This window comes from Simochromis diagramma, unplaced genomic scaffold (genome assembly GCF_900408965.1).
Source record: "Simochromis diagramma unplaced genomic scaffold, fSimDia1.1 OVJJ01000333.1, whole genome shotgun sequence".
Taxonomy (NCBI): domain Eukaryota; kingdom Metazoa; phylum Chordata; class Actinopteri; order Cichliformes; family Cichlidae; genus Simochromis; species Simochromis diagramma.
Genome location: NW_024386765.1, coordinates 2044599 through 2069409, shown reverse-complemented (window position 1 = coordinate 2069409; position 24811 = coordinate 2044599). Strand labels below are relative to the sequence as shown.

Here is a 24811-nt window from a genome sequence, read left to right as displayed (position 1 = left end):
GCGATATAACCTCTCAATGGCTTCATACAGATCCAAGTGAAGGAAACACTCGCAGGGATGTCCGGCACATATTCTGACATCATCAGCTGAAACTTTGGCTGTTATAATATGAGATCCATAATTCTAATATGGATCTCATATCCTATTCTAATGGAGGTCAGAGGGCCCGGTGGCGCCAGTGTCCGGCAGCCTCGCCTCTGTCAGTGTGCCCCAGGGTGGCTGTGGCTACAGCTTGCCACACCAGTGTGTGAATGTGTGTGTGAATGACTGAATGTGTAAAGTAAAGCGCTATACAGATACAGGCCATTTATAGAAAAAAAATGTAAACTAGCATTTGGAATAAAAGAAATTAAATAAACAGATTGTAGCTTTTTACCCTTCCCTCATTCCAGGATATGCGCTAAATACTCACAGTGTCTTTAAAGAATGAGATATACATGAGCCAAATTCCTGTGATGCAAAACAGAGACTAGACTTTACTATAAACAGGTTTAAGAAAATGTAGCGTGATTAGGTTAAATGTCACTGTTTCCAGTAGAAAATTAAGATAAAAATATGAAAATGTAGGATAAAAAAGAAATACTAAATAATAATATGTGTTGCTTATATAGTATGATTTGTTGATAGGGATAAATTATTTTAAACTAGACTTTAAAGAAAACTATGGCTAACAAATAGAGAGATTGGACATTTATGTGTGTACAGGAAGCCTAAAGGTTCACTGCTCCATGATTCAAGAGACAGAAAATAAAGTCAATAAAATGTACAAGTATTCTATATGAGCTGAAAGCTCAGACCTTACACTGCTCTAAATGCTCAGTTTCAAACATCTTTTTCCACTCTTGGCTCTGTATGATGTCAGTGAGAGGACATCCCTAATCCCCAATCACAGAGTTGTTGCAAGGAAAGCTCAAAACAACACCATTCAGGCACACTGATGTTCGTGCTGAGTGGTTTGGTGCATTTTAAGTGGGGTTTGTGTGCAGGAACCATGAATGCAATCATACAGTCGCAATCGCTGAGGTGGTGGCACGGAAGGTCCTTGTAAGCCTCATGGATGTGTAAACATAGCAGCTTCCCCTGTTAGTATTAACATTCACATGCGGAAACATGTCTGCCTGCACTTGATCTTTGACCTTTTAGAAGTAAAACTTCATCACTTAATTTTATTCCATGAATCATGCATTAAATGGGGTTTTTTGGGGGGTTTTTTTTTGGTTTTTTTTTATAACTGGTGCATTAATCCTTAAGTAATGACCTAAATCATGCTTGGTCAGTGACCTTTGACTTGACTCCCACCTCTTGAATGTTTGTGCCAGGTTTGAACATATTCCCCCAAAGGTTATTATCTTGAAATGTTGAAATAATCACTCAAAATTTAGGATAAAAACTCAAAATCTTAGATTTTAAATCCAAATGTTAAAATAATAACTCAAAAAATTTGTCTTATGGATGGCAAAAAGAAACATTTATTTATTTACAATTGGTGTCAGAAACAAGCCACCATACAAAACAGTAAAAAAAAAAAAAAACCCCAGCGCAACTTAAAAATTCAAAGAGCTTCTTTGTTGATTGTTGTTGTTAATATAAACTTGATGTGTACTTTAGTATAGTTTTACATTTAAATTAATATATAAATATTATAATCTAAAACTTCATCAAACAACTACCCGATGAAGGTTTTTCGTACTGAAACGATAATAGCAGTAAGAAAGAAAGTGAATTATATTGAATTGTTTTGTGGATATAAAACTTTAAAACGTCGGAGGCTGAAAAAAATTACACTTTTCCAGAATCTTAAGAAACCAAAACAATACATTTTCAAACGGATGTTCAAAGATATAAGTAATTTTATCCCAGAAAAATTTCCTCACGTAATGTTATTTACTCAAAGGGGGCTGTACTTCCTCTCGACGTCATCGTGCACGTTAACGCCCATCAAAGGACGTCGCTGATTGGTCCGCTCTACACCCCCTCCCCAGCCGACCTCTCTGGCGCAAACGACAACCCTGTTGTCGGTTATCGAAGGTGTGCGCCGAGAACAAGTGTGTTTAACCGTGTTGTTCTGGTGCTATTGCTTCACTGTAAAGCCTAGTAGAGTGTTGTTTGCTTTCTGCGGTCACAATTTGAATGTGTGTTTTTTTCTCCGACTTCAGAAAAACGGGAGGAGGGCACGGGAGGAGGAGGAGGGAAGCCAGCCGATATATTGTTTTCGGCAGGCTAGCTAACTTTAGGAGAGTGTAAAAGCTAACTACTCGACTCTAACCGTTTGCAGGGAAGCAGGTAACTCGGGTAAAATGATGACTTTCTCGGCTCTGGTTAGACCTCTGGCTTCACAGATTCACCGACAGCTCGCCAGACAAGCCAGAAGTCACCGGATAACGCCTGTCAGAGGATGTAACCTGACTGCGTGCTCAAGCAAATATGTGCTGTCTCAGAGTGAGTACTTTTATTTATAAGACATGTGTGGTAATGTTAGCTGGGCATCCTGCCTGACAGCCGGCGGTCAGCTGCTCATTGTGACACAGATGATCTCTGCAGCCCTCACTGTGTGTGTGTGTGTGTCTCAGCTCGGCAGTGGTCGGCTTGTTTCATTCATTGCGGCTGACACACAGCACCGTTTGTTGGTCACTTTTGTTTTCATGCCACAGCAGCGCGGGGAGCTGTGCAAACCTGGAGCTGGACTTTGATCATCCCTGGATTTCGATCAGTCGCCTCTCTGGTGACTCGGCAGTGTTCAGACTCCAGGTTTTCCAAACACCTATTGATAACTGCTGATCGGTGTGCCCCACACCGGGGCCCTTTGACACCCTTTGACCTATATACATTCTACTTGTATGCACTTCATGTCATACTAAAGAAATTTCGCCTTAATTGCCGTTTCCACTGTGCATATCCCTATTGAGAGCACATAAAATAAAAATAAAATGTCACGTGTTACATTACAGTATGTACTTGAGCTCCTGGCAGATGTGTGACATGCAATATTCCAATGTTACACAACTAATGAGTCACCACCTTTTATTTTCATGAGACCACAGACTTTCTGAACCACTCAGGCTTGTCTGAGCAGTTTTAATAATTTCACTAACACGCCCTTGTAATGTCAGTATTGCCTTGTTTGCTGTCTCCAGCCAAGTACAAGAGTCAACATTGAAAAATGCAGTATATTGGCAAAAGTAATTGCTCGATTGCCTTAACATGCATATAAACTTGAATGACATCTCATTATTAATTCACAAGGTTTAATATGATGTCAGCCCACCTTTGGAAGCTATAGCAGCTTAAACTCTTCTGGGTAGGCTTTCTACAATATTTAGAAGTGTTTATTGGAATTTCTGATGTTGGCCTGACTCGCAGTCTCCACTCTATTTTCTGTTTTGTATATATTTCTCCTGTTTGTTATTTATTTCTGCTGTCTTACTTTTTATAGTTAGTAGGTGACCTGTGCTATAGTCACAAATAAAAGGTTTTCTGGGCATTTACTAAGAGAGGCTATGAATCATTATGGACATGAACATGATTTATTTTTAAATTTGTCAAAATACTTAAAAGTATTAAATCTATCAAATTCACATGACTGTACTTCTCATATCTGTATGCCACTTTTCATTATTTAACTGCAAAATTAAATTTGACATCTCAAAAATGTATTTAAAAACATCTATCAAAATCTGACAGGAATATGAATAATTTCGGATTAATAGACATACCTACTTTAAAGCTGGGCCATTCTGAGGCCCTCCAATGTATGGAGGCCTATCTCCCCTCACCACACTCCCTGCCGGTGGCTGATGGCCTCAGATGTCGGTGCATTGGTGGTTCTTGGTATCCAGGGCCGGGCGCTCAGGTTACCCTGTACCGGCTCACTCCCAGTGGCTGCTTGTCAAGTCAAGTCAAAAAAACTTTATTTATCCCCAAGGGGCAATTAAGATAGATGACAGGGGTTGGTGCCCGTGGCTTGGTTGGGCCAGTTCAGGGGGGTGGGGGGCCCTCAGGCCTCTGGCCCCTGGACCTAGGTTTCTGTCCACTTTGGCGCAGTTGGCTGCTGTTATTTACTGTTAGCTAGATTATTGCGATGGTGTTGTGTTTATTATGTTGCTCTCCTTTTTGCTTGTTTTCTCTTCTGTTTTTTCTTCTCTCAACAGGCTTTTTTAAGTGCCCTTTCTCACTGTCCCTCTTCCCCTCTGTCTTTTTTCCTTCCTTCCTTCCTTCCTTCCTTCCTTCCTTCCTTCCTTCCTTCCTTCCTTCATTCTCTTCAGTCATGTCTGTCCCATCTGTAACAACTGAAAATAAAATAAATACATAATAATAATAATAATAATAATGATAATGATAATGATAAAGGTCAATCAAATGGACCAATATGGCAAGGCCATGATGTTCCACTTGGTAAAAAGGCAAAATAAAAACAAGCTGGTGAAGTAATAAAAAGTGATAACAAGTTCTACTAGTAGCTTTAAAAATAGTCAAAGGGAAAAACCTATTAAAAGGGAAAGTTTTTACTATAATTTTGACTGACGTCCAGCTGAAGCTCAAGGATGTATATTAAAAAATGTGCCAGGTGTGCTACACTCTTACTTATTGTTTGTTTTACACAATTTTTTGTGTGGATTTTTTTTTTTGTGGAAAGCTGTGGTTATCTGCCGAATCTCTTGAAATGGAGTTTTTTGTTCCTAAAATAAAAATAAATCTCAGCTTCCTTATTGGAAGAAAAATAATGTTGTTGGTCAGACTTAAATGAGTAATTGGCTGTTTGGGAGTAGAAAAACTGTCCATTCCAGCAAAGCTTTTATGTTCAACCATTGTAATAAACTAGAGTTTATATTTAACTTTTACCAGCTTGTTGTGTCCGTCTGTGTCTGTACAAAGCATTACCAAAAGACTTTGGGTTGTTTTGAACTGGTCAGTGGGATTTTTTTTTTTCTTCTTTTTTGCTAGTTGCTTGGTCTTCAGTTTGATATCTGTGTAAAGACACATTCGCTCTTCGTACACTCTTAACAAAAGTAGCAGGGAGGCATACTGATATCTTGCCAGCTTCAGAACAATGGTGCACTCTGTTCCCTCAGTAGTGCCTGTCAGGTAAAATTTTCACCTCAGTGGGTTCAGATGGTTTACTCAGTCCAGACCTCAAGCCTGAACATAAAGAGATTCTACCTGTAAGCCTCAGCTCAGGGCACAAAGTTTTTCCCTGAAGAGGTTTGGAGTTACTGAGGTCTTTGGAGTATACAGAGAAAACAGTATTTTCTTACTGTTTTTGCTGAAACCATTCCCTCTTTCAGAACCATTATACATAGTAATCATTTAGTCGGCGAGGAGTCCATTTTATTTGACATTTATGTCATATATTACTCAGATCATTCGTTTCTAATTCTTTTCTAATTCCTTATTTGTAAGTTTAATTTGCCAGAACCTGTTAAAAACATTCAGATTATTATTTTCACGAGCTCGCTTATATCAGAGATTGTTTGCTAATTAAGAAGAATGCCTCCAAGCACACTCTTCTGTTTGTTAGCAGGAGTGACTGGAGCTCAGCTGTGATGGTCCCCCAGTGAGGTGCAATACACTAATTGGCTCAGAACATGTTATTAGGCTGGTTACTCAAGACTGTTGTGAAAGTCTTTGAAAAGATTCAGGTCCCTGTGTCCAGGATGTGGAGCGACACTATCATATCACAGTTACCAGTCTTGCACATTGGATGGTATGACTTTTTTTTTCTTCTGCATTTGTGAAGCTTTTATTATGATGCATCTACGGGAAATGAAATGCGAGCTTGGCAGATTCGCTGATGTCTGCAAGGCAAGATATAAACATCTTGTCCTGTGCCAGGAAAACTCGAGCAATTGCTTGGTACCTCCACCCTGATTTAAATTAGGATAAATGATTTGTGATATGCTCCTGAAGTGAGTCCCTTTTAAGGATTCAAGGCCATATAAACTCCACAGTTGATAATTGCAGTGTAAGAGCATGCATGGCTTTGGAAGCAGTTATTGTTCATGCAATAACTGAGACAGGCAGCCAACTCTCCTAGGAGGAGCCGCTGAAATCCGATGAAGATGAAGGTCATGTCCCAGTCGGACCTGTTGAGCTTGGCTCAGTGGAAACCTTAGGCTCCGGAGAGAATGAATGATAAGGAAAATAAAGGACTGAACTGCCTTTGTGCCCTATGAACTGCGCATGTTCTTTTTCTTGTTGATCTGGGTTCAGATAAATGAGTGAAATAGTTTTTTAAACTGTGTGTGTGCTTTTCTTTTTCTAAGGAAAAGATTTTTTAAAATAGTTTTGGATGTATTTCAATAGCAGAGGCACAACACCTAAATAGGGAGGCAGAGAAAATAAGCAGAGCTTTGAGTAATTAGAAGTCAGGTCTGTTGACAGATGTTGGACTGAGCGTGCAGTTTGACTGGCCAGAGGTCCTGGTCAGGTTCTCCTGCTGTGGAGGCGAGCTGAGGGCGTGCCAAGACATTCCGCGTGTCACTTTCTGTACAGCCGGCCCACTTCTCTCTTATTTAGTAATTTCCTTTAGGGAAAAAAAAGTAAGCGGACTAAAAGGAAGTGAGATTGCTTACTTGCTGACTTTTCAGTCAGTTCCTTTTAAGAGCTCGGGGAAGAAGGATTGTACCTGTCTTTCTAATACTGTCACCATTTGAATCTTCTTTTTTATGAAGCATTTTTAATATTTATTTTTAAATAATGGATTTTACAAAAATGCAGGAAGCAGCGGAGTGCAACATGAAAAGTAGGTTTAAAGGTTTAAGGGTTTTTTTGGGTAATTTTTTTCTGCTGTTCCCTTTGTCAAGAATTTTTAACTCTGACTGGAAAACGATAATCTTCAATATCACTAACTTGTGTTTTGTTTTTTTACATTTTCCTCTTCCTCCTTCTCATCTCATCTCCTTCAGTGCATCCCATGTGGCAGGGACCCCTCGTGGTACCAGGAGGGGATCGTCAGTCTCCAATTGATATTGTCGTACGCAAGAGCATCTTTGATTCAAAGCTGAAGCCTCTGGTTACCAAATACGACCCGCATACTTGCCAACAAATCTGGAACAACGGTTACTCGTTTCTGGTCGAGTACGATGACACTACAGACAAGTCCAGTAAGTACTCTTTTGTAATCTGCATGTATATATTTAGTTAAAATACTCCAAAAAGTACACATTAATTTCTTCAGGTAATTACTCCCTAGAAACCTAGAAAGTAAGATTACAGTTTGTACCATGTAAGTTCCTCTTTGTTGCCTGCTCAGATGGCAGCAGGTCTGTAGCTTCCATTTAAATCGGGAAGAATTTAAGGGAAATCTCAGCTGTAGGAATGTATGCTTTGGTCTACACAAGGGGATTATCTTTTCCTGCACTCCCCCTTAAAGAGCACTCTGTATGTAGGAAAATCCAGTAAGCAATACTGCTCTTAAAGGTGCCATGTGGGCTGTCATGTGACTTGTATGTTTGTGCTGACCCTTAAAAGTGCAACGTACCCTGTCCTTAAAGTGTCATTTTGGTATAATTACTGGGGTGCGCCAAAACACTAACTTTACTACCCATTAAGATTCTAAATATAAATCATGTTTTGGTGAAATTACAACAATACACTTTATAGGGTGTCACATGCTGCCAGTCTTTGTATTAAAAGCTTTAAAGCTTAGTCTGCGAGAACAATAACAGGTTTATAAACTTCACTTTGTGAAGAACTTTAGCCTTTATTTTTTTGACAACAGAAACCTTTATGCTGCTGTATTTGGAGAAGGAGAGGCCTTATCAGTGTACAGATACTGTGAGGACAATAAAACATTATTCTTTCATAGCCTCGTTCTCACTTTAATGTTTCCTGGATGTTTGATGTCAGTATTACTCCCTGAACAACCTGTTTCTGAACAGTCAGTCTTTGTCTGATCATTTCCACCCTTTGAAGGAGGAAACAAGTAATTAAAAATTCCTTGAAACATAAGCTATTTCCTCTGGACGAATCCGTGTTTGATGCACTGATTTTTCATGTCCTTGAACTTTATGGTTGCAGCGCTACAAGGGGGCCCCATGGAAGACAAATTTAGGCTTTGCCAGTTCCACTTCCACTGGGGTGAGACCAACGCCTGGGGCTCAGAGCACACCGTGGACAAGAAGCTGTTCCCCGCTGAGGTACAGCAGTGCTGCCACCTCCACACACCAATACAAACACATGGAAAACATGGGGTCACGTAAATGTTCACAGCCATCATTTTTACCATGAATTTATCCAAGTCCCCTTCTGATGTGCACTAATTTCCACTAATGTTGTTTGATTATGTCGCTGGTCAATGTAAGAGCTCGTAACATTTATATATTACTTGGAAAGTATGCACAAGATTATGTGTTGTGGGATTTGTAATTTATGCTGACCATATACAAGTTGCAGTTACACAACTAAGACAGGCTCACCTGGAAACTCTAAGGTTTTAATTTAAGCAGTTGAACAATAATATTTATATGCAATAATAATAATATGTCAAAATGCAGCTATTTTATGCACAGTTCCTTATTTTCTGGGTTTTAATTTTAATAGGATAAACTCGCACAACAATAACAGAAGTGCTTATTTTTCATGGACGTCACCAAAGACTGGCTTTCCTCCTTAGTGGTGTTTTGCTAACCTTCACTGTGGCTGCTTTTAGTGGTTGTTTGTGGGTCTTTCTGCTTTTAGTGATGTTCAGCTCCATCTGGTTGACATCGGGGAAGAGACTGAGCCAGTGGAGATTATTCCACTTCGTTACCATTAAAACTTCAGCCTGAAAGGCACTGTTTTAGTTCTCTCTTATTAAAAGTGTGTTGCACATCTATTAGTGACTGACTGAATGGACTTCAGCATCAGTGCAGTAAATTCAGATGTTAGATGCTTTTTAATAAGATTGTTTTGTTTTTGTTTTTCTTTGTTTTGTTTTGTTTTGTTTTTGTGTTTCTTTTACAGATTTTGGATTTACAAGATTTTATTTTATTTTTTTAACAAAAGCCACAAAATTAGCATCACCTGAGATCAAAACACCACCAAGTATATGAGCGTGTTCATACCTGTAACAGCAGTGTTCCCCTATGCACACACTCTGTTGACGCTTAAAAAGCCCTGACCTTGCAGCTGCTGGATTAATGTAGCATGCTAAGTGCAGAAGCACTGCACACTGTATGCTATTGTTTAACAAGCCGCTGAATGGAAACTCACATAGGTATTACTTAAGAAGCAGGTAATTGAGAGAGAGGGGAGGGGGAGGGTAATTCGCTGTCAGTCATTTGCAATTACTTTCTGCATCACTGGATCTTTACATAACCCCTCACTGAACCCACTATTGTATTGATGCTTGCCTCAACTCAACTCTAGTAATATTACAACCCCAACTCCAAAAAGGTTGGGACGCTGTTTAAAATGTAACTAAAAATAGAATAGAGGGATTTTAAAATCTTATAAACCCCTACTTTATTCAAGATAGAACAATATATCATGTGTTTGAACTGAGGAAATGTACAATTTTCAGATTCCTTGTTATCCACAGGTTAAAGTTCTATCATGCAAAGAAGAATCCATATATGAGCATGATCTGGAAATGCTTGTCTTGTTTGGGACAAGTCTAATTTAAAATGGACTGAGGCAAAGAGGAAAACTGTTGTTTGATCAGACAAATCAAACTATGAAATTCTTTTTGGAAAATTTGTTTCTAAAGAGGAGAAGGACTATCCTGCCTGTTATCAGTCCTTGGTTCCAAAGCCTCCATCTCTGACGGTATGGGGGAGTCGTAAGTTATGATGTAGATTTCTCACAGAATCTGAAAAAAAAAAAGCTGACCAGGTTTATTTGTAAGCGGCAAAATACTTTTTATAACTACAATGGATGCTCCTAAGGCTCTTGCATTGACACCAACCTGTAAAATTCATGTTCCTTTAAACAAAATGCAATCACTCAGTTTAAATGTAAATCTATCCTTTCAGAGACAAGTGGAGTTGCTCATTAGAGGTACAGTTTATTTTCAGGTTGTTAGGCTGCTTATTCAGTGCATTCCTCTGAGTGTAGTACACAAGAATGTTATAACTAAAGCTCATCCCACATGTTTAATAGCTAATACAACACGCACACACACACACACACACACACACACACACACACACACACACACACACACACACACACACACACACACACACACACAAACAGAGTAACAAGCCTCCTCGCAGTGGCATGTGGCCAATAAGAAAAGATGCGACTGAGATGAAGTCTCTGACATTTTTTCCCGAGTAAAATAACGATTTTCAACTAAACTCTTGCAGGTTTTTCTTGGGTCTAAATTTAATTTTTTTTCTCTGTTGTCATGCTCTGAGTTAGCAGTTGTCTGCACACCTGAGCGTCACGGTGGTCCTCTTTGCCTGAGCTCTGTGGGTCTGTACCTCTGACACTTGTTAAAAGGTGGACAGTGGAACAGCTCATTTAAACTTCTGCAATAAAACTTTGGAAGATTCATGCCTACGACGTAATCTACTTTTAAATGTTGTCAGTTATCTTGTGCTCATGTTTCTTTGTTATGTGGTGCTACTTATGGGGGAAACAAATTTAAACCTGGGACTTTATTCCCCTCCTGGGTCCTCATTCTTTGTTGTGCTCAGTTTATTTTATTTTTTAACTTTTGGTGATGAACATATTTGTCCCACAGGTTTTTCCGCTTCATATGTTTCCTGACATTAATAGTTCCCACAACTACCTGACATTTGTTTGTCCTTACATTGAGGTGATAATTATTATGATTTTTTTTTCTTTTTTGATTGAAAAACTGTGAAAAACGTATCTGCAAATGCATCAGAGACATTGGCAATACTGCACAGGCCCATCACGATAGCTGCAGGATGTGTCGTTATATTTCCAGGGGAGGTGCGTGTTGGGTTAGGGTAGGCCACATTGCAGGTTTTCAGAGGGTTTTGTGGTTACGATGTAACTAGAACGTAGATTTAACGGAAAAGTATTTAAAAAAACATATTTGTAACAATTCCAACTGCCCATAGCTAAAACTGAGATTAGTCATGCAGGTATTTTATGCTTACTATCTTACATGTAATATCTTTTAGTATAAGTCAGTTTTTAGTTCTTAGGGTTAACAGAGAGGAGTAATGGAAAAAACAACAGTGTGCTGTTGAAACAGCGCAAATATTGCCTTAGTTTGCGGTCCTTTTATATGTACCCTGTTTGAATAGTTTGTTCTTCAAATGTTTAAGCGTTGTGCAAAACTGGTTACATTGTTTAAGGCATACAGCTGTGGTTCTTTCATCCAGCTGTGTTTCTCTAATTCTTTTTATATCGCCAAATTCGGACTCAAACATGAAGTGTGTGTTTGTCTGTCATCAGCTGAGTTTACAGACTCGTACATTTGTCATGTGTATAGAACATCTATTTTCATGTTGTTCCATTACATTCACGCACACTTATGTAAGAAGCTCCAGTGACTGTGTGTGTGTGTGTGTGTGTGTGTGTGTGTGTGTGTGTGTGTGTGTGTGTGTGTGTGTGTGTGTGCACATGCGCAGAGCATCAAGTTGCAGTTATGAGTCACAGCTTCATGGGATCTCTGTGTCATATTTTAATACAATTAATAAAGCTGTAATTTTTACACTAGGTCAAATAAAAATATAAGAAGGCAGGAAGGATTTAACAGGAAAACAAAGATTATAGCTGTTACAGTTTGGGTCACATACAGACGAACTCATGATGTCTTTGCTTTGTGTGCCGCTTTAGCTCCACTTGGTCCACTGGAACTCTGACAAGTACAGTCTGTTTGAGGAGGCAGTGATGGAGGATAACGGGCTGGCGGTTATTGGAGTTTTTCTGAAGGTACATCACACACTGTCTTTCAAGTCCTTAAACAATGACCAAAATCATATGTTTTAGGTTACTTTTGATTTGCGTTCAGCAGTGTGGTTATGTGAGAGAATGGTAACAGCCGTCCAGCTGATTTGTGAGTGACGATAATCCAGATTAAGGTCTAATCTTTGCATAGGTGGGAAAGAGACACGAGGGGCTGCAGAAACTGGTGGACGCTCTGCCTGCAATCAGACACAAGGTTAGTCACACACACATATGTGTGTATACCTGTTGTGTTTTTTCTCTGCTTTAATGAGAAAGTGTATTTACCTTTGACAAAGAGCATCACAGACCAACAATTCTGTACCTGTCAGTTTATAGGGAGGTGGTGCCCTCTAGTGGTTCAGGCTTTCTTTCACACAGAGAATTTCATTTTTTTTTTTTTCACCAAGTAGTCAAAAGAACTGAAGTCAAACTGAATCAGTAGCTGTGTATTCACTGCATCTAAGGACCTGAAGATGAGGTAAATTACACTAGCTGTGCATTAATAAATGTAGCAGATGTAAGCAGCTCGCTATATGAAAAGAATGCAGGCAAGAAACAACGGGGAGGAAACACAAGAGCTTAGTGCTTTTAACCTTGGATTGATTATTGGTGAGATGCTTTTTCTGGTCTGCTTTTTTTCCACGAACAACAGTCTAGTTCAGAGAGTGTAGCAGAAAATTACAAACACTCAATAAGCTACAGTTCTGTGGTTGGAAAGCTGTAGAGGATGGCGTGCAAAAGCGGGCGGTTGCATCAGCACTCTGTACTCTGTTAACTTAGAACAGGAACCAAGACTATATTGGGCACACATTTACCACACCTAGACAGTTTTCATCTTGAAAGGAGGACAGACTGTCCTGACAGATCATGATTTCTGCTCCCACATCAGATTGTCAAGTGAGAATTTGGTGATAATGAGACAAATCCGTGGTCCACAATGCGTGGTGTTAACAGTCCAAGCTGCTAATGGTGGTGGTGGTGTGATATAGTTTTTCCCTTGATTTTAACATGTTGATCTGTCATTATAGACCTGTCCTGAGATATGATTATATTTCCTTTACACTGTTGCTTGTAGTTTTTGAAGGTGACTCGCTGGAGATTGTATTTTCCCCTTGTTTTTTATCACTACTAATTCACAGTTTATCACTACTAAGGTCTGATATGAATGTTTGTTCAACAATATAATAAGAAGTGTGCGACAGATGTTGTGTAACACATATCAAACAAATTTTAAAGTGGATATGGATAGCTTGATGGTTGCAGTGTTAAAATAAATGGAGGCACTTGTTAGATATTTTGACTTATCAGTCTGTCAGTGGACTGATCCCAGCTGTCACAGGGCTAGAGACAGGGAGATATCAGTCTGTCACAGAGTTAAGACAGAGAGACGGACAACCATTCACACACACATTCCCATGTTTGACCAATTTAGAATCATCACTTATCTGACTGTGAAAAGAAGCTGGAGTACAGAAAAACATATTTATATTATAGTCAACGTTTAATGATTTTAAATATTTTACAATTTTCCACAGAGTGCATCCAGTCTGCTGTTGTGTATTTTCTGTAATATACTTGTACTGTTACACTTGCGGATGCTAATATCAACACGGCTGTGAGTGGAAGCTGTGAACCTGAGATGTACCCAGAAAAATGTTGACTCACAGGGAGAGGAGCTAAAACAGCTTGTTTCAGGCAGAACTAAGGATCAGTTTGAAGTGTGAATCATGCAAAGTTACTCCAGTAGAGTCCACAAGCTTTAACTGAATATTTGTTTCTTTGGTCTTCTGCAGGACAGTGTAGTAGAGTTTAACCGGTTCGACCCTGGCTGTCTGTTACCCACCAACACAGATGACTACTGGACGTACCACGGCTCTCTGACCACGCCTCCTCTGACAGAGTCTGTTACCTGGATGATTATGAAACAGCACATAGAAGTCAGCCATGAGCAGGTAAGAACGATGTTTTTAAGAATCACAACACAAAAAAGTAAAGAATGTTAACAGTGGGTTGACGTTTCATGTGCAGTGTGATTGGTGGTGTCTGTTTTCTTTTTTTCAATCCTTCCTCCTCTGTTAAACCTTCCTCTGTTAAAATCCTAAGATGTTAAAAGGTTTAACATCTTAGGATGTGGTCCATCCTAAGACCAAATACAGACAAATAAGGGCAGAGATGTAAATGAACACTGTATTAACACATGTTTGAGTGGGTGGGGATCAGAATTGAGGATAAGCACTGTTCCAAATGTGTAGAACTGGTTGCTAACGTGCTATCCATGACTACTATTAACCCTTTTCCACTAGTACCTACTCAGCCAGCTCAACATGGCTCAGTTTGGGATGTTTGGCATTACAATAGAGTCTGAGGTTGTTATAACAACCTTGTGGCAAAACGTCCTGTCATTTGTATGCAACACTAACACCACAACATTGGAGGACGTTGAGGCAATGGCATACCTGCTGCCAAAGTAGTGCTTTTTTGTGTAGCTGTTTCCCTCGTCGCCAGGTTTTTGATTTTTGTGAGTGAGATGCTCTAATGATTCATGATGCCACTGACTAGCCAATTGGTGGCATGCAGTCTCTTGATGTCACATTTTCAGATCACCTCAGATCGATTGGAATCCCAGCTGAGCAGGTACTAAAAAAGTACATACCACCTAATGGGAAACCCTAAAAACTAAGATAAGTCAAGCTGACCCGAGCAGGTACTAGTGGAAAATGGCTGTATGAGAGTTATTGCTGCCCCATGGTGGGCACGAATCACTGGTGCAACTTTAAGTTGAGTTGCACACCAACCTCTGGATATGATTGATTGATTGATTGATTGAATCTTTATTTTGAACATGTTGAAAAAGTACAACAAAATAGAATTAAAAGAGACAAATGAACAAAGCAAAACAAAAGGAAAACGAGCAACCACAACTCCAAATAACGTTCATGTTCAAAAAGGAGCAGGAAGAAGCATAAGCTTATTTAATCCCACCCCTTTTCCACTATCTAGTAAATCTCTACCTTTTCCCTGTACCCTGTAAAAACCATATCCTTAAACCGCTTTTTAAACTGCGCCATGCTTGGACATTGCTTCATATCTTTACTTAGTCTGTTCCACAGCTTCACTCCACACACAGAGATGCAAAAACTTTTTAATGTTGTACGGATACGAGGATGTTTTAAATTTAATTCCCCCCTCAAATTGTATCCCCGTTCCCTTTTAGAAAACATTTTTAGAATATTGTCAGGAAGCAGGTTATTTATTGCTTTATATATAATTTGTGCAGTGAGAAAATGAACCAGATCTGTGAATTTTAGAATTTTTGATTTTAAGAATAGTGGATTTGTATGATCTCTGTAACCAGTTTTATGGATTATCCTTATGGCCCTTTTTTGTAATATAAAGATTGATGATAGCGAACATTTGTAAGTATTGCCCCAAACCTCTGCACAGTAATTCAAATACGGTGCAATCAGGGAACAATAGAGAATGTGGAGTGATTTGTGGTCCAGAATGTGTTTTACTTTACTCAAGATTGAGACACTTTTTGAAATTTTGTTATGTATATGATTTATATGAGACTTCCAGTTTAATTTATCATCTATAACCACACCAAGAAACTCATGTTCAAGTACTCTTTCAATTTCCACACCATCTAAATGAATCTGCACTTGTGCATTTCTAAGGGAATTCCCAAATAAGATAATTTTAGTTTTACTTAGATTTAGCGATAGTTTGTTCCTGTTAAACCATTTTTTTTAATTTTGCACATTTCTGAAGTAATTGTATCCAGCAGCTCCTTTAGGTTCCCCCCAGAACAAAAAATATTTGTGTCATCTGCAAATAATACTAATTTTAATATATCAGATGCCTTACAAATATCATTTATATAAATAATAAATAATTTTGGACCCAGTACAGAGCCTTGTGGAACACCACAAGCAATGTCCAAGCATGATGAGGAATGGACACCCAGCTTCACAAATTGTTTCCTGTCACTTAAATAATTTTTCACCCATTGCAGTACAACCCCCCTGATCCCGTACCGTTCCAGTTTATTAATTAATATGTCATGATTGATTGTGTCGAATGCTTTCTTGAGATCCAGAAATACTCCAGCTGCATACTGTTTCTGATCTATAGCATTCGTAATCTCCTCAATTGATTCGATTAATGCCAGAGATGTTGATCTTTTTGATCTGAATCCATATTGACTGTCAGAGAGTAATTTATATTTATCTAAGAATTTGTCTAATCGTTTATTAAACAGGTTTTCTAGGATTTTGGAGAATTGTGGTAGTAAAGAAACAGGCCTGTAATTTGTGAAGTGGCGTCTATCCCCGGTTTTATACAGCGGCACAACTTTAGCTATTTTCATTTTGTTTGGCACTTTTCCCGTCTGAAATGATAAGTTGCAAATATATGTTAGAGGTCCTACAATTCCTTCAATGACCTTCTTGACGATTTTCATGTCAATATCATTACAATCAGTAGATGTTTTATATTTACACATGTGTACAATGTCAATTAATTATTTTTCCTCCACTGATGTGAGGAACATGGAGTTAGGGTTCCTATCAATCCGGTTTTCACTACAGTCTACTGATGGCAGTGACTCAGGAATTTGTTCTGCCAGTTTTGGTCCAATATTTACAAAATAATGATTAAAGCTGTTGACCTTATCAGCAGTGTTTTCCATAATATTGCCATTGTCGATAAAGTATTGAGGATAACTTTGTTGTCCAGAATTATTTTTAATGATACCGTTTAAAACGTCCCATATTCCCTTCATATTATGTTTATTGTTGTTCAATATTTTACTATAATACTATAATACTATAATAATATTAAAAAAAAAATATATAATACTCCTTTCTACATACACGTATAATATTGGTCAACTTATTTTTGTATTTTTTATATTTATTTTCAGCATCTATTGTTCTTTGTTTTAGGAATTCCCTATAGAGTGTATTTTTCTTTTTACATGCATTTTGTAAACCCTTAGTGATCCATGGTCTATCTGAATATTTATGCTTTCTGTTGTATTTTATTGTTGGACAGTTTTTATCGTACAACTCCATGAATATTCTTAAAAATATGCCATATGCAATATCAATATCAGCTTCTTTGTACACATTGTCCCAGTCCTGATTTAATAGATCGTTCTTAAGTGCATTCATAGTTTCTTCTGTCCTTACACGTCTGTATCTCAGTTGTTCTTCATGCTGATTTTTCTTATAATTAGTGTCATAAACTGCAAAAACTGGTAGGTGATCACTGATGTCATTAATTAATATTCCGCTCACAATGTTGTTTTCCATATTGTTAGTGAAAATATTGTCAAGTAAGGTGGCACAATGTGGTGTACTTCTGCTAGGCCTGGTTATTTTAGGATGTAAACTCAAACTGTACATAGTGTTTAGGAATTCGTCGGTCATTTTATGCTTTTTCGGATTCAACAGGTCAATATTAAAATCACCACAGATAAACATAACTTTTTGGTTTGTTTTAGAGAATATTTCCTCTATGAAGTCATTAAATACTTGAATACTAGAGCCAGGTGTTCTATATATACAGCTAATTATTACATTTTTCTCTTTTTCCTTATAAATTTCAATTGTTATACATTCTAGTAAATTATCAATTACAGTTGTCATACTTTCTACCACCTTGTAGTTTAGGTTTTTATCCACATACACAGCTACTCCCCCTCCACTCTTGTTCCTTCTATTTACAAAATTCACTTCATATCCCTCCAGTCCAAAGTCCATTCCTTTCTCCGCATTGATCCATGTTTCAGAAATGGCAATAATTCCAAATGGATTTGTCAACTCATTTAGATATTCCTTTATATTGTTGAAGTTGGCATACAGACTTCTGCTATTAAAATGGATTATTGATAATTTATGTGCTGTTGTGTTTTGGGAACAACTGTTCTTTCAAGGTAACTTTCAGTAGTGGTTTCCGATGACAGTTGAGGTTTATGTGAAGGTGTGTTTATTTGCATCTGCACCCATAAAAACCAGCACAGCAACATTTCAGCTTCAGGATTCCCAGTTCGTTGAAATTGCCCAGAAACTAAAGATATTATCTTTTGAAGAAGTTTGATACAAATCTCTGCTGTCTACCGCTGACTCTCTTGCCCTATAGTTGGCTGTCTTCCGGAGCCTTCTTTTCACCTCAGCCGAGGAGGATATGCAGAAGAGCATGGTGAACAACTTCCGTGTGCAGCAGCCTCTCCGGGGCCGTGCCGTCCGCTCCTCCTTCAGTCCCTTCCTGAAGGAGGCGCCATCCACTGAAGGCGACAAGCACAACCACTGATGCTGCTAGACCCTTTCGTCTTCTCTTAGAGTAACTCACACAGTGACCACTGTCCACACTTCTGTTGTTTTCCTTTCTTCATGCTGTCAGAACATGTTGTTGCTCATCAACATCTGATGCTGGAAGCAGGTTTTTAGAGTGTAGCACAATGTAGGGGGGATGTAAGCAAACTGTTTCTGATTGGTTGCGGTTTTTATTTTCTTTTACAATTTGGTTTGACTGTTGCAGACCAAAAGCCAATAAGGGATGCTTGCTGTGGGGAAAAATAATATTGATAAGAATGGTATTTATTCTATATTTACAGTCTTTTCAGTTACTGTATGTAAAGTTTGTAGCTACAGCTGTGTGTAGGGAGTCACACCGAGCTGCAGGTACAAACTTCATGGTCACAGCTACAGCAGAGAGTGCTCTGATCTCCTCGCTGTGATGTTTTTATCCTTATAAGGAGGCAGGAGCTACTGTAAGTTTACAACACAATGCCCTGGAGATTTTACCAAACCGTCAGGGGGAATGTGCCTCCCCAGTAAAATACTCAACATATCTAAAATCATCAGTGTTTTACCACTTGTACCACAATGTCACTTTTTTCATTCTTAAAGTTGTAGGATTTACTGTTTTGTTTTTTCCATCTACACACTTTAAACCTTTAGTGTCGTAGCCTGATATAAAGAGATACTTATATATTATACTTTATACATCTTTGTTTTATTCGGACATCCTATAATTTAAAGAGTCTGAAAGCTGACTCTAAGCTTTGGTTCTATTACATAGAACCTGTGTAATACGCACAATCATGCCTGGTTACTATAGCACATACACGCATCCTGATTGACCCAGAGTGCATGTACCTGTGTCACACTGGTGCACCCAGTTCTCTTCCTTTACTCTGGCTTACAGTGATCTCCATTAGACACTATAACCACAGTGCCTTTAAATGTTCTCTGTGTGGCTCACTGCTTTTGGCAGCTTCACTCTCACCCCTCTCAGGATGGAAAGTATCTGTTCCCCCAAGCTATAGCTCGGGTACAGTGGTTGGTGGTCACTCTCAGAAATGTCGGAGGCTCAGCTCCTATTTACTGTGATGCTCACCCCTTACTTCCCAGACAGGTGTACTAAGAAGTGAAGAGTCAGTTTTCAGTGTTACAAAGGAAGCTCTGTTTGCTCTCTATACGTACTTATGGTGAACTCGTAACCTGGTTTGCAGCAGAGTCAGTTATCAGTTCAGCTCATTTTAGCTTGGCCAAAAACTAAACTGATTTCCACTGATCTCTCTTCATTACACTATGGGACGGCATCAGACCTGCATGGACAGGTGTAAAGCTTTAAAGTTGCAGCTGTCATGGTAACCTAAAGATGTATTTGCATATAAAATCCCAGAATTAACAGTTTTCTTCAGCATTGAGCTTATGACTTATTGGCAACATCACTGTTGGTTTTATTGACCTCTGAATAAAGCAGTCTGGGTTAACCACAGTTTGAGGCTTTGTTGAGCCAGCCAACACAAAGAAAGCCTGACTATGTTGAACTTGCTTCATAGTACACCTGTCTGGTAATTTGAATGAATCGAGTTGTGATTGGGAGGAAGCTGCTGTCTTTAATAGTCTCTGTGGTGCAGTTGTTGTGTTTTAACAGAAGATTAATCGCACTAATGTGATAGAACAAATCAGTCTGCTGTTTTTGGATTGGAAGGGGTTTAAAGTTACAGTTATATTTAGCATAAAATGTCATGTAGAATCCACATCATTATTATTATTATTATTACTATTGATGTTTTAAAGCTAAAGACCTTTTGCAGGATGTACTTGGATAGGTCACAGGAGGATAAATTACCTCTAATGTTGCAGCATGTTTTTATTTTTATATACAAGGATTCCACTATTTGAGTTTCACCTGTAACCTATCCAGAGGGGACCTATTATGCTTGTTTCCATCAACATATTTTTATTCTTGGTCTACACTTGAGTAGCTTTGGTTAATTCATGGTTCAGGATGAATTTCTTTCTTCTGATTGGCTGCTGTTCATAAACAGGTGGGTGGGGATTCTGCACTCACAGAGAGCTGTGTGCCAGAGTGCTTTGTCACCTGTGACATTGTACAGGCAAAAATATCTGCCATTTAGAGCAGCGATAAGCCTGTTTTTTGTCTCACAGTGCACCATTTAAAACAGAATATGAGGATTCATCATTTTAGCTTAATTATATGACAGAATATAAAGAAAAAAAACATTGTAGTTTCCCTTTAAAGATGTAAACTAGAATAAATTAAAATTATATGCAGATCCAGTGCAGAGACACAAAGGTTTTGAAATCGGGAACGATTTTAATGCATTGTTACATCATCTAGAAAGGTTTAGCAGTTGTCATGCTTTGGCTCATGTCCAGCAGCCGCAGTGCTCGAAATTGGACTGTGCAGCAACGTCAGAAAGCTAAAAGGAAGTTTGAGGTAAAGTTGAGAGAGGAGGAGGGTACTGATGGAACGATAGAAGGAGACATGCATGCAGAGACCTGTCTGGCTCTGAGATTGGTCTTATTTCAGGACTGCAAACACTGCCATGCAAACTGGAACATCGCACCATATCTGGCCACTTCTAACGTCATCTGTGTGCAAAGGTTTTCTCCAATGGCATACAGTTGCACTGAAGTGGGGTGAGAGGTCATGGTTGTCTTAATGATCCCTCTGTAACAATGCAACTATCCAAACTTGCCCTCCTCCTGTCACCGAGGCTCACGTGAGGCTTTAACGCCCTGCTCCATCTCCCCCGCGGGTCATCCGTTGGCCCCCCAGTCGAAGCAGAGCACGAAGCTGCACAGCGACTGGACTTCAGTGGACATGTATTGAAAAGATGCGATGTGCACTGGGTGATGTTAATTGTTGTGACGGCTGCAGACTGGCTGGATAAACAGTGAGGGGCCCACAGAAGGCAGAAAAGATTTTAGCGTGAAGTTGAAGTGGAATTTGATAAGGTGGTGTGCTTGGGGTTTTTTCTTCTTCTTTGTTCAGTGTATTGTACTAACACGGGAGACAAGGGACCCAGTGCTGCCTTCATCGTGTACAGCTGTATTTTATTGATATATTTGAATTGTGCACCATCATCTGCCTTGGTTTTTCATGGCTTTTTACTCATGTTGTTACTTTCTTATGCCTTTTTAAAAAAAATTGCAGTGCTGTTAATATTAACATATTACAATGCACACACTCAGTCAGTGCAGACTGATTATTTAAATGGATTGATCTATCAAAGTATGAGGCGCTAGAAATCTGTTTTTGGTGCTTTTCTTGATTGACTGCTAAATATTATATATATTTTTGCATCAATTAAATCTAATAGAATATAAAGTCTTCCTCTTTAATCCATATCATTGCCTGCTTTTCTAATCATGGAGATACTACAGGTCCTACTGTACTTAAAAAATATTTTGCATCTTTACTTCATCTTTCCTAGTCTTCTGTGGCTCACTGTGATGTTTTAGCAGGTGTATGATGTGTACACTGTATGCAGTGCATATTTTAGCTGTTTATTTGTTGAGTGTGTAGCCCACATTCCTGCCCTGCAGGGCCCTGCTAGGCCATCCAGCAGTGCATGTTGGAAGACCCTCCTGATCCTCAGGTGGCGATATTGAAAACCACCTAACATCGATGGAAACATGATTGTAGTTAGACTGATGTTAATAAATGATGTAAAATAATAAAGTATCATGTGATGTAAAAATGCTTCCTGTGCTATCTTTGTAATATTATTATTATTATTTTTATCTTATTTTATGATTTTATTTGTTTTTCTTAAGTCAGCTGCATACTAAACAGCCCGTCAAAGTCACAGGAGGTTCACAAGCAGCAATCTCTCAGTATAAACGAAATTCAGCTGAATTGTTCAAAAAGTGCAATCCCTCAAATGCCCACTTGAGACTGACTCCATAAATGAGTCGCTTCCTACAAAATGTCTAACTTCAGCACTGAAACGGGCATGTTTACAGCATGATCCAAAAAACCCCAAAAAACTGAAAAGGTTTTTTTTTTTTAAAATAAACCTCTTTAATTTTTTGAGGCTTAGAATTAGGAGCACGGTTACTTTAGTTGACAAGTAGCAGTAGCAGGAAACTGTCTGCTAGACCCCATCTCTGATGCAGCTCATCCACACAATCTTTGTAGTGCTGGTTCTAATTTTTAATGGCTTTAATATCTGACAGGTATGAAGTTTGGGGTCCAGTTTCGATTTTATTGGTCCAATATGTAACACTAACTACTGGATAGTTGGCTCTGTGTTGAAATTGTAAAGCTTATGGATGATGTAGTAGTAAACAGACTTGTTGTCACAGCTAATTAGTGTCTTAAGGCAAAACCCTAATAGAAAAGAAACTAACAATAAAAATGAACAACCATGAAAAACACCTATTGAAACAGCAATGAAACAAGCTGGATAAGAATGAGACCAAATAAACTCACAAAAACAAAAAACTTTGATCTGAGTCTTATTTTGCTATGAGTAGATGTATTTCACAACTTGTCAACTTATCAAAACCAAAAGAAGAAAAGTGATTTCATTCAGTGCATTAGGAAGAAACGTCTCTGGAAACTGGAGACTCTTTGTATTTACAGCTCCAGTCTTTTCAGCAAATTTAAACAACCCCCATTGTTCCTTAAAAACACACCTCTTTCCTAAAACACTGAGGAACCAGGGCAGAAACATGTTTGAGAAATGAAAACCACTTCTAACTGCCTCAAGCTGCCTTTGAAACCCTCCTGACAGAGAGGGGATGTTTGCTGGCCCCCACCCAGTCGCCTGGGGTCCTGAGGATGGATTGTTTATCCTCTTTTCTACACGGCTACCGTGGGAGGGTGTGCTCAGCTTCTCCACCTGAGTTGAGCCTAAGGAGAGGCGATTGAAGGCGACCTCTGGGGGTGTTTATTGTGTTTACTGTCTGCAGGCTTCCCACGATTGTATGAATGTGGACAGACTGACTGGACACCCCTCTGCTTTGAACTGTACAATATGTATGCGTGTGTTTGCGTGTGTGTACTATAAGCGTGCATGTGTCTTTGAAGTGGATGAATGACCAAAAGATTTCAAACCTGCTCAATGAATGTGACTAATTTTAGACTTCAAAGCATATACAACAACGATTATATACAGGATATATATATATATATGTGTGTGTGTAGAGGATAACAGGGCATGCTGAACTTACAATATCAGAAAACTCAGACAGAACCAGCTTCCACAATCTTGCATTTGTAGTCCACTTTGACACGATGTGACGACAAGGTAGTTTTGAATTTCTCATAGTGGGTTGTACATTCAACATTGTGGTTAGTTCTGTGTTTTTTGGGATTCTCTAATGAAAGAAATGCCCCGAATCAAGAAACAGGAAGAAGCATTAAACAGGTGAGACGCTGTCTTAAAATATTCATCAACTTTTAAAAATGCCTCTTTTGCCGTCCACTCTGAGATAGTTTTAAATGAAACTTGTAACAAAGGCAGGTTTGGTTTGCACCATAGTGACTTGTTTAATGGCCGTCAGTGAAGATGGGAGATGAAACAAAGACGAGACCTCGTCTTCATCTTTGCTCGAGGGGAATTGTTTTAGGTCAACAAGCCACAATCCCCTCTACTTAAAGACACAGATATAAACAGGAACCTGCATCCAGAGCCCCTTTCTTCCTCTGAACTCCAGGCCAGCTGCTCTTCCTCCTCATCTTCCTCCTGCTTGACTCTCCTGTGTCCTCTTCAGCCTCTCTGATGTGCCTGTTTAGTTTTTCAGATATTTGAGACAAAGGGCTTCAGTCAGTGGGATTCCTGTTTGGTTCTGAATGCAGTCTAAACTGGTTTGTTGGGTTTTGGTACTTTATTAAATACCAACTTGTCTTAAATGTAAATATCAACTAAATTCTCTAATATTTAATACTCTTTCCTCTCCTTTTTATTGTTGTTATTGTTGTTATTATTATTATTATATTACTACCACTGCTGTTTTCTGTTATTTTCTTCTCAATATAAATGCACACTCTCTAAATGCTCATGTAAAGCTGAGGAGCACAAGCCAAAGAATTTCATTATGGATAAATGTGGCTACACTGTTATCTGTACATGACAATGAAACTTGAAACTTCTTTTATGTCACATAGAAACTGCACTGAATGTGCAATTCCGGACAAAATGATAAAATTTTTAAAATTTCCGTTTTATTCATATAGTGCCAAATCACAACAACAGTCGATTAAGGTGCTTTATATTTAAGGGAAACACCCTATAATAATACAGAAAAAAAACCCAACAATCAAACAAGCCCCTTTGAATTTCAGGGTGTTGACCACGAAAATTAAAAACGCCCTTTTAACAGGAAGAAGCCTTCAGAAGAACCAGGCTCAGGGAGAGTCAGTCATCTGCTACGACAGGTTGTTTTGTTTTTTTGTTTTTTTAAAGTACAATAATTTACTATATGTAACTAAATAAGTAACATTTTCACCTCAAAGTATGGATTGGTGGTTTTTGGTCCCTTATAACTTCTTTAGTACGTCACCAACTCCAGATGTCACATGTATCCAAAATGTTGTTTTTTCAGCATATTTTTCGAATCTGTTTGTGATAATACAGCAATAAATTGAAATAAATCTGGAAAATTGCAAATATTTTGTTGTCCACATACACAGA

General features: G+C 38.6%; 1 protein-coding gene and 1 long non-coding RNA gene across 3 annotated transcripts; both read left to right on the top strand.

Annotated features, from left to right (window-relative positions):
• Positions 1-1989: 1989 nt before the first annotated feature.
• On the top strand, positions 1990-21873 carry ca5a (carbonic anhydrase Va). 2 transcript variants are annotated; one of them, XM_040035414.1, is made up of 7 exons: positions 1990-2439; positions 6903-7100; positions 8017-8135; positions 11737-11832; positions 11999-12061; positions 13641-13799; positions 17992-21873. In XM_040035414.1, the coding sequence occupies exons 1-7, from the start codon at positions 2298-2300 to the stop codon at positions 18160-18162; spliced, it is 948 nt and encodes a 315-aa protein (XP_039891348.1). In that variant the 5' UTR covers positions 1990-2297; the 3' UTR covers positions 18163-21873. The 2 variants fall into 2 exon arrangements, with proteins under 2 accessions (XP_039891348.1, XP_039891355.1); XM_040035421.1 differs by lacking the exon at positions 1990-2439 and adding an exon at positions 4362-6739.
• Positions 13806-17744, top strand: LOC120735774. The gene is made up of 2 exons (XR_005696350.1): positions 13806-13980; positions 15781-17744. It is a non-coding gene; the product is annotated as an uncharacterized LOC120735774 (long non-coding RNA).
• Positions 21874-24811: the final 2938 nt, after the last annotated feature.

Coding starts and splice junctions, on each gene's coding strand:
- ca5a (XM_040035414.1), top strand. CDS start 2,298: ATGATGACTTTCTCGGCTCTGGTTAGACCTCTGGCTTCACAGATTCAC. Junction 2,440..6,902: donor CAAATATGTGCTGTCTCAGA/GTGAGTACTTTT, acceptor CATCTCCTTCAG/TGCATCCCATGTGGCAGGGA. Junction 12,062..13,640: donor TGCCTGCAATCAGACACAAG/GTTAGTCACACA, acceptor GGTCTTCTGCAG/GACAGTGTAGTAGAGTTTAA.